The sequence below is a fragment of the Triturus cristatus genome, chromosome 10 (genome assembly GCF_964204655.1).
Source record: "Triturus cristatus chromosome 10, aTriCri1.1, whole genome shotgun sequence".
NCBI classification, from domain to species: domain Eukaryota; kingdom Metazoa; phylum Chordata; class Amphibia; order Caudata; family Salamandridae; genus Triturus; species Triturus cristatus.
In genome coordinates this window covers 1,219,744,219-1,219,760,212 of record NC_140593.1, presented here as the reverse complement: position 1 = coordinate 1,219,760,212, position 15,994 = coordinate 1,219,744,219, and the positions used below count along the sequence as shown (strand labels likewise).

Genomic DNA, 15,994 nt, shown 5'->3' with positions numbered 1-15,994 from the left:
CTCTAAGAAGACCAGGACTGCTCGCCCTCAATACCTTCAGAGTCAAGTGCAGAAAGGGCTCTATTTGGCCCGACCTGCAGAGCCAAAGAAGGATGGTCCCCAAGTTATGTGGCAAACTACCTCAACTACGTCGGCTGTGGCCAACAAGTCAATCTTCCCTGTGACTCCTGCCACCCCCTTCCCCCAAAAACATTTATCACACTCCTGGTTTTTACACCACACGGGGCATCAAGACCAGCATCCTCAACACTGAGAATTAATAAAAATGCAATCCCAATGTGTTTATTAATAGACAATTATAAAAAACAGCCCCCCTTCTTGACAACTAGGAAAAGAATAATCATGCAACAGGTTTAAAACTGTTTATTGCATGATAAACAGCAGTATTTAGACTCCAGTGAATAAACCGTACAATGCCACTTACAATAGGAGAAGCAGTGCTCACACATCAATACTGATTCCGTTTTAAAGAAGCTGTGTTTCTTTGTCCTTTAATTGCACAAATATAATCTTCTGTGATCTAAACTGCAAATAATACAAAATGGCAAGATACAACATGGCATGGTAACAGACTTCACAGGAAGCTGAGGAAATCTCTGTCACAATTTTCCTTGTCTCTCTTTACTCAAACACTGTTTGAGGACAACTCTGGGGAAAAAGAAGTAAGGATGAATGTTCTGGTTCCCTTTCACCGGTGAGGACCCGAGGGTTCATTATACTGGTGTTACTAAGGGTCAGGGTGGTTATTGAGCCACACACCTTGCTCTTGAGAAAGCAGTCTGTGCTGGAGATGGGTTGAAACCTTGGGCTGGGGGAGGAGGGGGAAAAATGATATGCCGGTGCTGTTGAGGAGTCAGGAAGATGGAGAGAAAAATGTTACGTTGGCAGGGGTTATGTGGAAAAAGTGTGATGCATGTTCCAAGGAAACAAGGAAGGTTGGTGTAAGTGGTGGCATTTGTGGAGGGCGGACGATGGGTAGGGTGCCTTTGCTGGCATCAAGGCAGGAAATGCCCTGCCTGTGCTAGGGAGAGAAGGAGAAACACGCTTGGTTGTGATATAGACCAGACTGTGTGGGGGGTGGGTGGCAGATGTGGTTAACATGCATAAGCTGGTTTGAGAGGAGAACAAATGAGAGAGAAGGTGCGAGGATGATCATCTGTTTGTGTTGCAGAGGCGGTGGTTGATAAACAATGTGCTTGTGAGGGGGAAGGAGTTGTGTTGGCCCTGCTGGGATTTGAATCTGTGATCTTCAGGTTTGGGTAGGATTAAACCGTTACCCGAGTGGATATGACCTGCCATGTGTCTTTCCAGGTCTTTCCAGGTGAATATTGGATCTTTAAGCAATATCTGCCCACCATACCCCCTCAACCCCCAGTTACCAGGACTCACAAAATATTAGTTCCATCCAAAGTCATAATTGTGCTATCCATTTGCTCTGTCCCACCAGGAAAATCAATCAGCTGTACCAGTAAAATGGAGCGGTGTGTATTAAAATCTAATGTTGGCTAACAGTCTCTAGTCTAAAAAATACATAATGCTTAAGATCACACAAAGTGTCCGCAGTGCCAAGCCAGCTCACATCAAAGTAATCGTTCAACCCTTGAAGCACCAGGGTCATCATTAGTTTTTTTTTTTTTTTAAATCTTCAAAATCAGAGTGCTTTGACAACAGTGCATTTATAAGCCCTTCTAGCTGAAGGGGAGGAGATCAGTATTAGGTTATGCCAAACCTGCTGAGTCAGTGAGAAGAGGGAATCCTCTCAGACACAACGAAGGTTCAAACCGTCTGGACTTGGATGTACTTTAAAAAAAAAAAAGGCACGTCAAAAGTTTCTGACGTGAAGACTAATCACTTGGAGAAAAATATTTATGCCTCATTTTTGGTAAAACAGATAAAAAGTACACTAAAATATAAACTATCTGCGTAAGGCACTTTAGGGAAGGCATACTACTGCTAATGTCGGTCATGGAAAAGGACAGCCGCACTGTCCATTTGAATACACTATTGAACACTGAGTTAGTAACACGTCATACAAAAGCAGCCTTGATTTGGAAATAGCTATGCGTCAGGCAGGTTGCCCACACCGCGTGGTAGGTGCATCATTGTCCACGTCTACGAGACAGGTCAAATTAACCCCTCACCCCACCCCGAAGAGACTCTTACTGCACAATCTCCTTATGGAAAGAGGGGTATGCATTTTTTTAAACAACAAATCTGGTTTCAGTTTAACCAAATGAGGTACACTGGCATGTCCCTTCAAATCATGCCTCCCAAGACCCTGAAACATATACCCCTTCAATAGCAAATAAATACAATATTTAAAAAAAATCTCAATTTGAAGAAAAAAAAAAAAGCCAGGAATACTTTTTTCTCTCCCTCAACCCGGGTTATGCTGGCAGAAATGATCCACCATCCTGAAGAAAAAAAAGCAGATTAGAAAAATGTTCCTTACAAATATTAAACGTTTCTTCGCACTGATTTTTTTTGTAAAACACAACTGGGTCACAGTGATGGCTGTCCAGGAAATACACAAGATCAGTCTATTTGCACTGTCCTTTCGAACGCCAGCACCCAAACACAAAATATATACCATTGATAATTTTAGATAAATGTTAACAAAAGTGTAACAGCATCCACGGGATGGTCCTCCCAGAAGCAGGAGGCAGATGTCAGAGGGCTAGGGAGACAGTCTGTATGTAGAGAGTCCAGCCTTTGCAGGAGGAAGCGCAGATACCAGCCAGGTGACGCCGGAAGGAAACTCGAGGAAGGATATGACATCTTGGGAAAAGGAATCAGCAGCATCCTGCACCACATAGCTGGGTCCCGCCCATCTCTGGAAAGGAAACAAAAGCACCTCAGTTGAAGGGAGCAGTGTTTTGGCGCATCATCAAAGTAGCATTAAGGGGTGCATCCTTCGATCAGTCTGTGCAGCTAGATCAGCCAGATCAGGAAAGGAGAGGATAGCTTGATATAGTACTGGACAGCAGGCATTTGAATTATCCCAAGAACACCTAAAAACAGTTTTAAATCTATTTTTAAATGCCCCGATTACCCATGTTCAAGATCTTTGAAAAAACAGATATGTGATTATGTACGAAACAGAGCGACACTCTCTGCTCCTCGCTGAAAAGAGACTCTGACCCTGTCCTCTCGCACCATAACATGCTTTCAATTAGAAACATTGCTTCATTTCGATTTCTCCACCAACAGTGTATATTTTGATCTAAAAACAAAACTTCTTGCAGGATATTTTCACGAAGATTTATTTTCAAAACTTTTTATTCACAATTGCATCATAATATATATATTTTATTTCGATCAAATGTATAATCATTTACATCGTAAAATCAAAACACATCATATGAGTAAAACAATTAAAATTACAGTCCAATACATCATTTTAAAAATAAAATTGATTTAAAGCATCCAGTAACAGATAGCAGCATTGTAGCTTTTTTTTTTAAAACGGTGAATATTTTGCCATATTAAAAACAATTCATAGGACAAATCAATAAAAATCATTTGTTAAGGTTGTAAGTTGATCACGGATGCATTTTTGATTAGTTTGGATTTTTTCCACCATTTTGCATCATAATACATACACAGGGGTTTTAGAATCCATTGGTGTTCATCCGGCATTATTTGTTACAGGCATCTAATATCCGAGCATTAAGCATGTGTCACATTACTGGCGCTTTTCCACCCAAATTGGTATGTTAATGGTTAAGCCCGTTCTAGAATGAGAGAGGGGAAGGGTGGGGGAGGTCGTGTGGACAATGCTCAGAGGGTCATTTAGCTTCTGTCCATTTTCCAGTATTTTCGGATGCTCACAAAACCAGAGACCTTTGTATGCCCACATCCCAGCCCTGCTCCTACTTCCCAGAACACTCCCTGCTCTGGTACACCCCTCGTTCTGCTGCCCAACACCAGTCCATATCAGATTCCCACTCCTCCCTAGTCAGGAGAGCTGCCCAGCCCAGGCTCTCGCTATATTCCTCTTTGCCACCATCACCGCCAAAGTTAGCCAAATATTTTGGAACTTGGGCCACGGGTCCTCCCCACTGAGATTCAGGAGGAGCGTCTTTGAATCAAGTGGGACCTGTGGCGTTATTACCCGTGTCATAATCCCCGTCATCTGTGCCCAGGATGGTTGAATTTTGGGACAGTCCCAGAGAATATGAAAGAAAGTGCCTTCTTGGTTACACTGTGATGTCTCCGCCCTCCCCATCCTGCACAGAACCGCCCTGGAATAATAAGATCTGTGCATAATGCGCACTGCACAAGATGAAAGCGAGATCTAATGGAGACTTCTCTTGGACTTTGTATTGCCTCAACCCACTCATCATCCTCTAAACCTCCTAGGTCGTTTCCCCGTGTCACTCTTGGTTTCTGAAGGGGGTCCTGGGCAATGTTCCCTCCAATTATTTTCCTTTGTGTGCGGCAACGAAAGGTCTTTGTGCACTTCAGCCTAGGCTATGTGCACCAAAGATGTGAAATATTACAATGCAAGTGAGTGCAGCACATGAGATACTAGAATCAGTGGTGTTTCTCCCTCCAAAGATTTATTTGGAAATCAAAGAAAAATGGCACATTTTTGTTCAGTTTAGTTGCATGTAATAGTCACATGTGCAGCGGCGGCTGGCACAAGTAAGTGCGGTAAGGCGAGGGAGGGCGCGGCAGGGGGGGTGGGGAGTCGACATACGACAGAATAGGTATTATTTATTAAATTATACCTATTCTGCTGACTAAACCCCCTCCCACCCTGCCCAGCCACATTCACCTCTGCAGGCCGCCGCCGCACATGTGAAACATAAATATTTCCCATCCAACAGGATGCTAAAGATACTGCAGCAAAGGATCACTTTACAATCTCTCGGTTATGGAAAAATGTGAGTTCAAACAACATACCTGAGTATTTCAATATCTGATCTAAGATAACTCCTCATTCAGTTCTGTCTTTAGGTTCCATGCATCGATTGTATTGCACAGAAAACAATCCTCAGAGCAAGAAGTTACTCAACTTCTGGTGGGTTGTGGACAACAACTTACATGTCACATCTAATCAATATAAGCTGTTAACATGTCAATTGGTAATTGCCTGACAACTATTCTAGTAGTTTTTCTATCCACCCAATAATTGTCTGTCTTACCTGGGACTTTGGCCTATATACATTTAACCCCTTCCATGCTGCGCAAATTCCGCCGCTGTGCTGACGGAATCTTGCGCGGGCGTGGTCATGACGGAACGGTTCCGTCATGAGCACAGCTCAACCGTGGCTCATGACGGAACCGTTCCGTCATGAGCACCGAAGGGGTTAAAACATTTATAGGTATCAAAACAATGTCAGTACATCCCATTTTCTACAAAGGCTCCAACCACAGTACTAGATATTGTAATTTACTCACTGTATCAGATGTGCTGTTATATATTTGAGATTATGGGAGGCATGTTTTCCAGCAGACATGGCATCACCGATGAAGGTGAAACACAGGGCTTTTGTACTTCAAAGTAAAATTGCTTTTGGCACTGCAAAAGCACAAAACAATCCCCAATGCAAACTACATACAAGCTTGACTACTTAATGTATGTGTCTCCATTACCCAACTGTCAGAATTGTAAGCACTTGCTAAATGGTTAAATGTCAGTCTTAAACATAATATAAATAGTTGATATTCACATATTTGTCTCCAAACGAGAGAGAGAAAAGAGGAATGTCATAGGATATTAGAATTTTGCATAGCCCGTATGCAGTCTTTAAGCTGCTTCCAAGTGCTGTGTGAGAATAGAATGAATATGCTACTTACCAGTATGCATCTGTTCTTGGCATGTAGGGCTGCTGACATTCATATCTGTGCATAGATCGCCGCCTAGTGTTGGGTCCGGATGTTTGCACGTTGTTGTCCTGGAAGAGTCTTCGAAGTATCCTTGGATAGGTGACTCCTCCCCTGGACTACAGTGCGCATGGGCATCCTCTCCATCCTCAGATTGTTTTTCGCCATTGTGGCAGTGATGGAGTAGATACAGAAAGTGATGACCATGCTTGCAGTAATTCTGAGAGCTGCAGCTGCGACAGGCGCCGGGGAGGAGGGAGGGCGATATGAATGTCAGCAGCCCTACATGCCAAGAACAGATGCATACTGGTAAGTAGCATATTCAGTTCGAGGCATGTGGGCTGCTGAATTCATATCTGTGCATAGAATACATAGCAGTGCCCTCTATTGGCGGCGGCTACCCGTGCCAGCTGCAGCGGTCTGAAAAAGTGTTTTGAGAACAGCCTGCCCTACAGCTGCCTGCTGTTTTGACTGCACATCTACGCAATAGTGTTTTGTAAATGTGTGTGTAGTGGACCATTTGGCTGCTCTGCATATATCATGCAGGGGAATATTTCCTAGGAAGGCCATGGAAGCCCCCAACTTACGTGTTGAGTGGGCTCGTGGTGGAATAGTTAATGTGCGTTTTGCTTTTTGATAACAGATTTGAATACACTTAACTATCCATCTGGCTATCCCTGCTTTGGAGATGGCGTTACCTTTGTGGTGTGGGGCAAAGGCAACGAACAGTTGTTTTGTCTTCCTGAAGGGTTTAGTCCTATCGATGTAGTACATGAGGGCCCTCCGCACATCTAGTGTATGTAGTGCCCTTTCTGCAACAGTTTGTGGGTTTTGGAAGAAAACTGGCAGTTCAATAGTCTGATTCATGTGGAACTGCGATATTACTTTGGGCATGAATTTGGGGTTGGTACGTAGTACGACCCTGTTGGTGTGAACCTGTATAAATGGCTCTTGAACGGTTAGTGCCTGGAGTTCACTGACTCTTCTTAGGGAAGTGATCGCTACAAGGAAGGCCACTTTCCAGGTAAGGAATTGAATCTCGCATGAGTGTAGAGGTTCAAAGGGTGGACCCATCAGGCGTGTGAGGACCAAGTTGAGGTTCCACATTGGAGCCGGTGGGTGGCTTGGTGGAATGACTCGTTTGAGTCCTTCCAAGAATGCTTTGATGGCAGGCACTCTGAATAGAGAGAGGTGCTGCCTGGTTTGCAGATAGGCTGAGATTGCGGTCAAATGGACACGTATAGAGGTGTACGCCAGATTGCATCGATATAGGTGTAAGAGATAACAGATGATGTTTTGGATGGATGCGTCCAGCGGGTTGATGTCATTATTACCGCAATAAATGACGAACCTTTTCCATTTGGCTGCATAGCAAGCTCTGGTAGTGGGTCTCCTGGCCTCCTTGATGATGTCCATACAGTCAGGTGGCAGATTGAGATAGCCAAACTCTAGGACTTCAGGAGCCAGATCGCCAGATTCAGCTGTTGCGGATCTGGGTGCTGAACCTCTCCATGGTTCTGCGTCAAATGCGCGGGTTTGATCCGCAGCCTTTGATGCGGCACCACGGAAAGTTCGAGGAAGGTGGTGTACCACGGCTGGCGTGCCCACGTGGGAGCAACTAGGACGAGTGTCAGGGAGTGTTGTCGGAGTTTGCGGGCCACTAGCGGTATCAATGGCGCTGGGGGAAAAGCGTACGCAAATCTGCCGGACCAGTTCATCCATATCGCATTGCCCTGCGACTGCGGATGTGGGAATCTGGCGGCGAAGCTTTGGCATTTTGCGTTTTCGCTTGTCGCGAATAGGTCTATCTCCGGATGACCCCACTGCTGGAAGTACGGTTGGAGTACTGATGGGTGTAACTCCCACTCGTGCATCTGGTGGCTGTGTCTGCTGAGCAGATCCGCCATCTGGTTGTCCTTGCCAGGGAGGTGTTCCGCCATGAGGAACATGTTCCTTTGAATGGCCCACTTCCACATGCTCTGAGCCAGATGAGACAACTGTGGAGAGTGTGTTCCTCCCTGTTTCTGTATGTAGTACATTGCGGTCATGTTGTCCGTCCGGATCAGCACGACCTTGTTGCATAGATGTACTTTGAATGCCTTCATGGCTAGGAAGATTGCCATCAATTCCAGAAGGTTGATGTGCAACTTCTTTTGTTGTGTTGTCCATAGTCCTTGCACTGTGTAGTGGAGTACATGAGCTCCCCATCCCTGGAGAGACGCGTCCGCTGTCAGTACTATCTGTGGGACAGGCTCTTGGAATGGTCGGCCCTTGCAAAGGTTTTGTGGATTCCACCAATGCAGAGAGTTGTATGCCCGACCGCTCACCAACACTAGGTCCTTTAACTGTCCTTGAGCCTGATTCCACTGACGTGCTAGGCACTCCTGAAGTGGGCGCATATGTAATCTCGCGTGCGGGACTATGAAGATGCAGGAGGCCATCATGCCTATCAACTGCATAAACACTCGCGCTGGAAGTGAGTGATTGGGTTTGAACTTGGAGATCAGCAGTTGTATGCTGTTGATCCTCACTAAATTTGGCTGAGCTGTGGCCGCCAGAGTGTCTATAGTCGCACCTAGGTACTGTTGTACGTGTGCGGGCTGGAGATGGGACTTTGGATAATTTAGTGAGAATCCCAGACTGTGAAGAAGGTGAATGGTGCGGGACATGTGGCTTGCACATTGCTGGGCTGACTTCGCTTGAACGAGCCAGTCGTCTAGGTAGGGGTAGACGTGTATATGCTGCCTCCGTAGATGTGCTGCCACCGTAGCTAGGCACTTCGTGAAAACCCTGGGCGCTGTTGTCACGCCGAAGGGAAGGACTTTGAACTGATAGTGCTGCCCCTGAACAGTGAACCTGAGGTATTTTTTGTGTGAGGGGTGGATGGGTATGTGAAAGTACGCATCCTTGAGGTCCAATGTGGCTAGGAAGTCTCCCTGCTTGAGAAGCGGAAGGACTTGCTGTAGAGTGAGCATGTGAAAGTGCTCTGAAAGAATGTACTGGTTCAGGGGTCTCAGGTCTAATATAGGTCTGAGCGACCCGTCCTTTTTTGGAATTAAGAAGTAGAGGGAGTACACTCCCGCACCCTGCTCGTGGATGGGTACGACCTCTATAGCGCCTTTTAGAAGCATACTTTGCACTTCTTGCTGTAAGAGCGTTAAGTGCTCTGAGGACATAGGACGGCTTCTTGGTGGTATTGTGGGTGGAGTGGAGGTTAACTCCAGACAGTAACCGTATTTTACAATATCTTTGACCCACCTGTCCGTGGTGATGGAATTCCACGTGGACAGGAACCTTTGTAGCCTTCCCCCGACAGGTGTTATGTGGTCGGGAGGAAGGGAGAGGGCGTCACTGCTTGTTCTTGGGGGAGGACCTGGTGTTGCCGTAGCCGCGTCCTCTGCCCTTTGTGCTGGAGCCACGATATCCACCTCGGGTGTTTTTATCATAGGTGGTCTGTGTATTGCCTTTGTTATATGTTTGTTGTGACCCCTGTCCTCTACCTGCTCCCTTGTTTCCGGGGCGACGAAAGGAGCCGCTCCGAAAGGGCTGAGTTTGTAGGGCGCCCATGGACTTTGCAGTGTCCGTGTCCTTTTTTATCTTTGAGGGTGGTGTCAACCTCTGGCCCGAATAAATAGTCGGGGTTGACAGGCTGGTTCAGTATATTGTTTTGTACCTCAGGCTTGAATCCTGAGATCCGCAGCCAGGCATGTCGTCGCAGCATGACGCTTGTGTTTATGGCTCTGGCAGCCGTGTCTGCAGCATCTAGTGCGCATTTGATGGAAGCGTTGGTTAGTAGCTGTCCTTCTCTGATGAGCATTTCTGCGCCTTCCTTGAACTGGTCAGGGAGATGTTGGAATATTTGCTCCAGTGTGTCATAGCGCGCCCTATCATAGCGAGCAAGGAGCGCTTGAGTGTTGGCTATGCGCCATATGTTGGCAGCTTGGGCGGCAACTCGCTTGCCAGAGGTTTCTAACACCTTGGACTCTTTGTCCGGGGGAGGAGCGTCACCTGTCGTTTGCGAGTGTGCCCTCTTGCGTGCATTCGCTACGACGATGGAGTCGAGTGGTAATTGTCCTCTGATGTAAGTAGGATCCCCAGGTGCTGATCTGTACTTTTTTATCAATCCTGGGGTTTATCACTCGTGCCCTGGTGGGTTCTTTGAAAATGTCCTTGGCTGGTTTGAGGACCCCCTTCAACATTGGCAGAGTCTTTACATGTCTTTCTGAGGATGCAAAGGTGTCCATTAGAAAGTCATCTTCGATGGTATCAGAGTGAAGCTGTACCCCATGGTTATTTGCAGCACGTTCAATAAGAGCGTTGAATGCCGCAGTATCCTCCGTAGGAGATGTTTTTGCCCCATAGAGTTGTTGGTCCTGTGCATCGAGAGGTGCACTGGGGTCTGCAGGGTCGCCCCAAGTTTGATCAGGGTCCTGCTGGTCATCAGGGTCCGTGTCTACATGGTAGGGGACTTGGTCATCCATGTAGTCCTCCAATGCATCCGTATCGGAGCGTGTGGGGGAGAACCGGTGTGGATCCTGGTAGGATGAATGGAAGGGTTCATAAAGGAGAGGTTCCGATTCTGCAGGCAACTTCCTTTTTAGTGGGATCCTGAAAGGGTCCAACGGCGGCTCCGAAGTTATCCTTCGGTCGTGGAGAATCATCCTGCCAGTGTCGGCGTCGATGATACGTGCCGGAGACGTCTCAGCAGGTGTGACCGTAGGTTGGGTGACCCGTGTCCTGAGTTGGAACATTTTCGGGATTGTTGACGGAGGCAAGCCGAAGGTAATGTTGGCCGGCACCGAAGAGGCTGCTGGAGCTCCGATCGAACCGGAACCCGACGTGTCCTGGAGGACAGCTGTGGTTTTGCTGCCTTGCGTTGCACCAGGTCGTACTTGGGGCGCCTTCGAGGCTTTGGCACCGGCCAGGCTCGTAGAGGCGGCCGTGGATTTTTTCGGCGCCGGCGGTTCATCGAGTCGAGGTGCAGAGATCACCGTCGAAGTCTTCGATACCTGAGGCTTAGGTGTCGTCGAGGGAGCGATGCGAGACACAGCAGGCGGTACGGCCCTTGGTGTCGTTGGTGCCGGTAGCCGAGCAGGTTTGTCGGTGCCGATGGCTTTTTTCCGTTTGTCGACTCCAACGTCGCCCGCTTCAAGTTCGGCACCGAAGTCCCTCTTGGTGCGGTCGGTGCCGACGCGGTGCGCTGGCGTCGAAGGCCTCGATCCGACCAGCGCCACTTTCAGTTTCGGTTTCGGTGGAACCGGAGCAGCTTTCGGTTTCGGGGTAGGGAAACCAGCCTGTTTATGTAGTAATGGCTGCCGCTGAACGTCCGAGGCCGGGCCCGAGGGCGGGGCCGAAGAACTGCGGGATGGGTCTCGGGTAAGGCCCGAAGGCGATCCCTCGACCGGAGCCATAGGCTGTGGCACTGGTGTTTCAACGGTTTGAACAGGTAGGCCTTGGTCATCATTGGAGCTACTCTCTTCGGCCCCTAAGGCCTCCTCGTCGTCTCCTACCTCGGTGTCGTCTTCACCTCTGTGGAAGAGTGACTCGTCTACCTCGTCCGATCCGGGTTCGTGTTCGGAAACGGGACTGGAGGGCAAGACTTCTAATTCCTCGACGTCTTCGGCCTCGTCGAAGATGTCTGTTGGGGCCGGTGCCGCGTGCTGCGCCTCGAGTCTCGCCGCTCGTCGATTCCGCAGAGTCTTCTTGGAACGGAACCGGGCACAGGCCATGCATGTCGATTCGTCGTGGTCCGGCGAAAGGCATTTGTTGCACACCGGATGGACGTCGATGTGTGGGTACTTCGCATTGCATACCGGACACCTTTTGAATGGCGTCCTCGATTCCATCGTCGAAGTAGTCGATGGACAGGTAAATGCGAAAAAAGTCGGTGCTGAAAGTTAGTAAACTAACAGGATTGTATCGAAACCCGATCGATAAACAGTACCGACGCAAACTAAAGGCCTTTTGGCCTCGAAAAAATATTTTCCTAACTTGAGCTAAGATAGCACATCCGAACCCAATGGCGGAAAAAAACAATCTGAGGATGGAGAGGATGCCCATGCGCACTGTAGTCCAGGGGAGGAGTCACCTATCCAAGGATACTTCGAAGACTCTTCCAGGACAACAACGTGCAAACATCCGGACCCAACACTAGGCGGCGATCTATGCACAGATATGAATTCAGCAGCCCACATGCCTCGAACATAGGAAATAAGTGACAGGACAGAGAGAGAGAGAGAGAGAGAGAGAGAAGATGAGGAGAGAAAACAGGGAACTTTTAGGGCATTCTGGAAGTTTGTGTAGTACATGTGCTATCCTAAGGCTTCTCCCAAGCGAACAAGGGAGATGAGGTGGAAGAGGAGAACAATACAGCATGTTGGGTGCTTGTTTAATTGTTGTGCTGCGCAAGTGCAAAATGGGGAAAGAACCAGGGAGTAATGGATCATGAGCGAGAGGTAGGTCAGGAAACATGGACTTATATAGCTTCATATAAAGGATTACACTTCACCTTCCACTCTCTTTCATCAGTTCCCTATGTAGCTTTTTGAAGCAGCCTTCAGGAGGCATAAGAGTTGTTCAAGTACCCAATCAGCCAGAATGTTTCCCTCTTTCCTCTACCTCTAAATCTGTACCCGTTCAGCAATTTAAAAAAGGCTTATGGTAGCATATTTTCTTTATGCAAACAACTTCCTTTAAAGTTCCCTTATTCCTCCACTCATCTTTCCTGTACACTCATTGAAACATCTGTTCCCATGCATCCCTTTTAGGCATTCTTTTGATGTACATAACTATGTTTTATTATGCAATATAAAGATTAATATTTTTCGCCGTCTCGTCAGGGGTTCGAAGTGCTATATAAATACAATTTAATTAAAACAAGTATTCTTTGCGACCAAAGGTAGCACCCTATTGGACTTCGGGGGCTGTTGACTGGTTAAAGTTCCTTTTTACATTCTTTCACTGATGGTGCTAGCATTTGTATTGCTGCCCCTGGGGGATGATCAGCAGGTGATGATTAGATATCCTATTCCTTATCTGGAAGGGAGGCTGAAGAAGATGTTTTTGAAATGTGCCTTGTGGAAGGCAAAGATCAGGGCTGCCAGTAGAAAGTCTGAAGAAATAAAAATGCCTTCTCGTAAAATGTGTTTAAATCTTGTCCACGATTTAAATACACGCATATTTCAGGAGAGGACATTTTTATTCCTGCACTTTTACACACACGCATTTCAGGACAATGCATTTTCATTTCTGCAGACTTTCTACTGATAGCGTGACCTTTGCCTTTCATGAGGCACATTTCAAAACATCCACTTCGTCCTCTATTCAGGTCTGGGCACGTGTGCGCTCCAGGAGAGACACTGGGCGCTGGAAAAATGGTGCTGCGTGCGCGCAGCTTACTGGGAAGATAGGTCCTTGGAGTTGTTTAGTAATTTCTTGTAGATCAGCGAAATACTCTTTTCGGTCATGGGACCCAGCAGCAGGCGATCTTGTAATGGGGTCGCCTCAGGTATTTGTTTCCCTTCTATTATATGTTTTCTGAGGGCATGCCCCAATTGCAGGTACTTAAAAGGAATATGCTACTTACCAGTATTCATCTGTTCTTGGCATGTAGAGCTGCAGATCTACACACAGTGCATAGATCGCCATCTGGTGTTGGGCCGGATGATGCAGTTGTTTTTCTCTTGGAAAGTCTTTGGAAGTCACGAGGTATGGGACTCCTCCTTTGGATCATAGTGCGCATGGGCTTCAGCTCCATCCTCAGATTGTTTTTCGCCAGCGGGGAAATGATGGAGCTTTGTAAGAAACAGGAAAGATGCCCATGTGTGCTGTATCTAAATAAGATAAAGTTGGAACAGATAAAGGTAGCCGGGGAGGCGGGTGGGCGTGTGTAGATATGCAGCTCTACATGCCAAGAACAGATGCATACTGGTAAGTAGCATATTCCGTTCGAGGCATATGAGCTGCAGATTACACACTGTGCATAGATTATATAGCAGAACTCGCTCCTAGCGGCGACCACCAGTATCTGTTGCAGTTGTTTGAAACAATGTTTTGAGGACAGCCTGGCCCACACTAGCTTGTTGCTTAGTTTGCACATCTACACAATAGTGATTAGTGAAAGTGTGCGGTGTAGACCATGTAGCTGCTTTGCAGATATCATCTAAGGGGGATGTTCCCTAAAAATGCCATGGAAGCCCCTATCTTACGTGTAGAGTGGGCTTTAGGGGGAACAGATAGAGTTCGTTTTTCTTTGTGGTAGCAAATCTGTATGCATTTAACAATCCACCTAGCTATCCCAGATTTGGAGATGGGGTTGTCTTTGTGTGGTGATGAGAAAGATACGAATAGTTGTGTGGTCTTACGAAAAGGTTGTGTTCTCTCGATGTAGTAGAGTAAAGCTCTTTTGACATCTAGGGTGTGTGGAGCTCTTTCTGCAATGGTTTGTGGCTGCGAGAAGAATACGGGCAGTTCCACAGATTGATTGAGGTGAAAGGGAAAAATGACTTTAGGAAGGAATTTTGGATTAGTGCGGAGAACAACCTTATTATGATGCATTTGCAGAAAGGGTTCTTGAATGGTGAGTGCTTGTATCTCACTGACCCTTCTGAGCGAAGTAATGGCTACAAGGGAGGCAGTTTTTCATGTTAAAAATTGAAGCTTTCATTTATGTAGAGGTTCAAATGGAGGCCCCAATGGAGGTCCCATTAGTCTTGTGAGAACGATGTTTAGGTTCCACACAGGTGAGGGTGGCACTCTGGGGGAATTATTCTTTTGAGGCCTTCCATGAAGGCTTTTATGGCAGGTACTCTAAAGAGTGATAGATGCTGTCTTTTTTGTAGATACGCTGCTATGGCAGCAAGGTGTAGTCTAATAGACGTGTAGGCTAGGTTGCATCTTTGTAGGTGTAGTAAGTAGCCTATGATGTGTTGGATAGACACATCTAAGGGATTGAAGTTATTGTTGTGACAATAGATCACAAAACGTTTCCACTTGGGTGCGTAGCAAGCTCTGGTGGTAGGTCGTCTAGCTTCTCTAATGACGTTGATACAGTCGGGGGAAGATTAGGTAACTAAATTCTAGGATTTCAGGAGCCAGATCGCAAGGTTGAGCTGAGCTGGGTCCAGATGTCGGATCTCTCCATGATTCTGGGTTAAGAGGCGTGGGGAGAGGTGTAACTTTTGGTGCGGAACTACGGAGAGTTCCAGCAATGTGGTGTACCACGGTTGTCTGGCCCAAGTCGGAGCAACTAGGATGAGAGTTAGGGAATGTTGCTGTAGTTTGCGCACCACTAATGGAATGAGTGGGAGAGGCAGAAAAGCGTACGCAAATCTGCCTGACCAGTTCATCCATATCGCATTGCCTTTGGACAATGGGTGGATACCTGGCGGCGAAGCTTGGGCATTTGGCGTTTTCGTGGGTGGCGAAGAGGTCTATCTGTGGTTGCCCCCACATTTGAAAGAATGGTTGAAGAACTTGTGGATGAAGTTACCACTCGTGGATCTGTTGTGTTTGACGGCTCAACAGATCTGCAATGGTGTTTTGGACTCCTGGGACATGTTGGGCTAGGAGAAAAATGTTTTGAGGTATGGCCCACCTCCATATGCTCTGTGCTAGCTGAGAGAGCTGCAGAGAGTGTGTGTCACCCTGTTTTTGGATGTAGTACATGGCTGTCATGTTGTCTGTGCGGACTAAGACAGCCTTGCCTGAGACGTGTGTTTGAAAGGCTTTTAGGGCTAGGAATATGGCCAGTAACTCCAGATGGTTGATGTGGAGTAACTTTTGTTGAGGTGTCCACCTGCCCTGCATGGTGTGATGTAGTAGGTGAGCTCCCGAGCCGGAGTTAGAACTATTTGAGGAACGGGCTCTAGGAACGGTCGTCCTTTGGAAAGGTTTTTGGTGGTCCACCACTGCAGAGAGTGATGAGCACAACCGTCTACCAACACCAGATCTGATAATTGACCACGAGCCTGGTTCCATTGGCGTGCTAAGCACTCTTGGAGAGGACGCATCTGGAGTCTTGCATGAGGTACTATGAATATGCAAGAGGCCATCATCCCTATAAGTTGCATAAACACTCGGGCTGGAAGAGAGTGTTGTGGTTGAAATTTGGCGTGAAGTGCCTGTATGCTTGCTATCCTGGCGGGACTGGGGTAGGCTAACG

The 15,994-nt window shown here is 47.2% G+C and overlaps 1 protein-coding gene across 2 annotated transcripts in view; it reads right to left on the bottom strand.

The window, feature by feature from the left end:
- Positions 1-347: 347 nt before the first annotated feature.
- LOC146797109 (protein bicaudal D homolog 2-like) overlaps positions 348-15,994 on the bottom strand; it is a 136,353-nt gene continuing 120,706 nt past the window's right edge. For both annotated transcript variants that reach the window (XM_085629749.1, XM_085629750.1), the window contains exon 9: positions 348-2,833. In XM_085629749.1, the coding sequence (XP_085485875.1) occupies position 2,833 (1 nt within the window). In that variant the 3' untranslated portion in view covers positions 348-2,832. The remainder of the gene's footprint in view (positions 2,834-15,994) is intronic.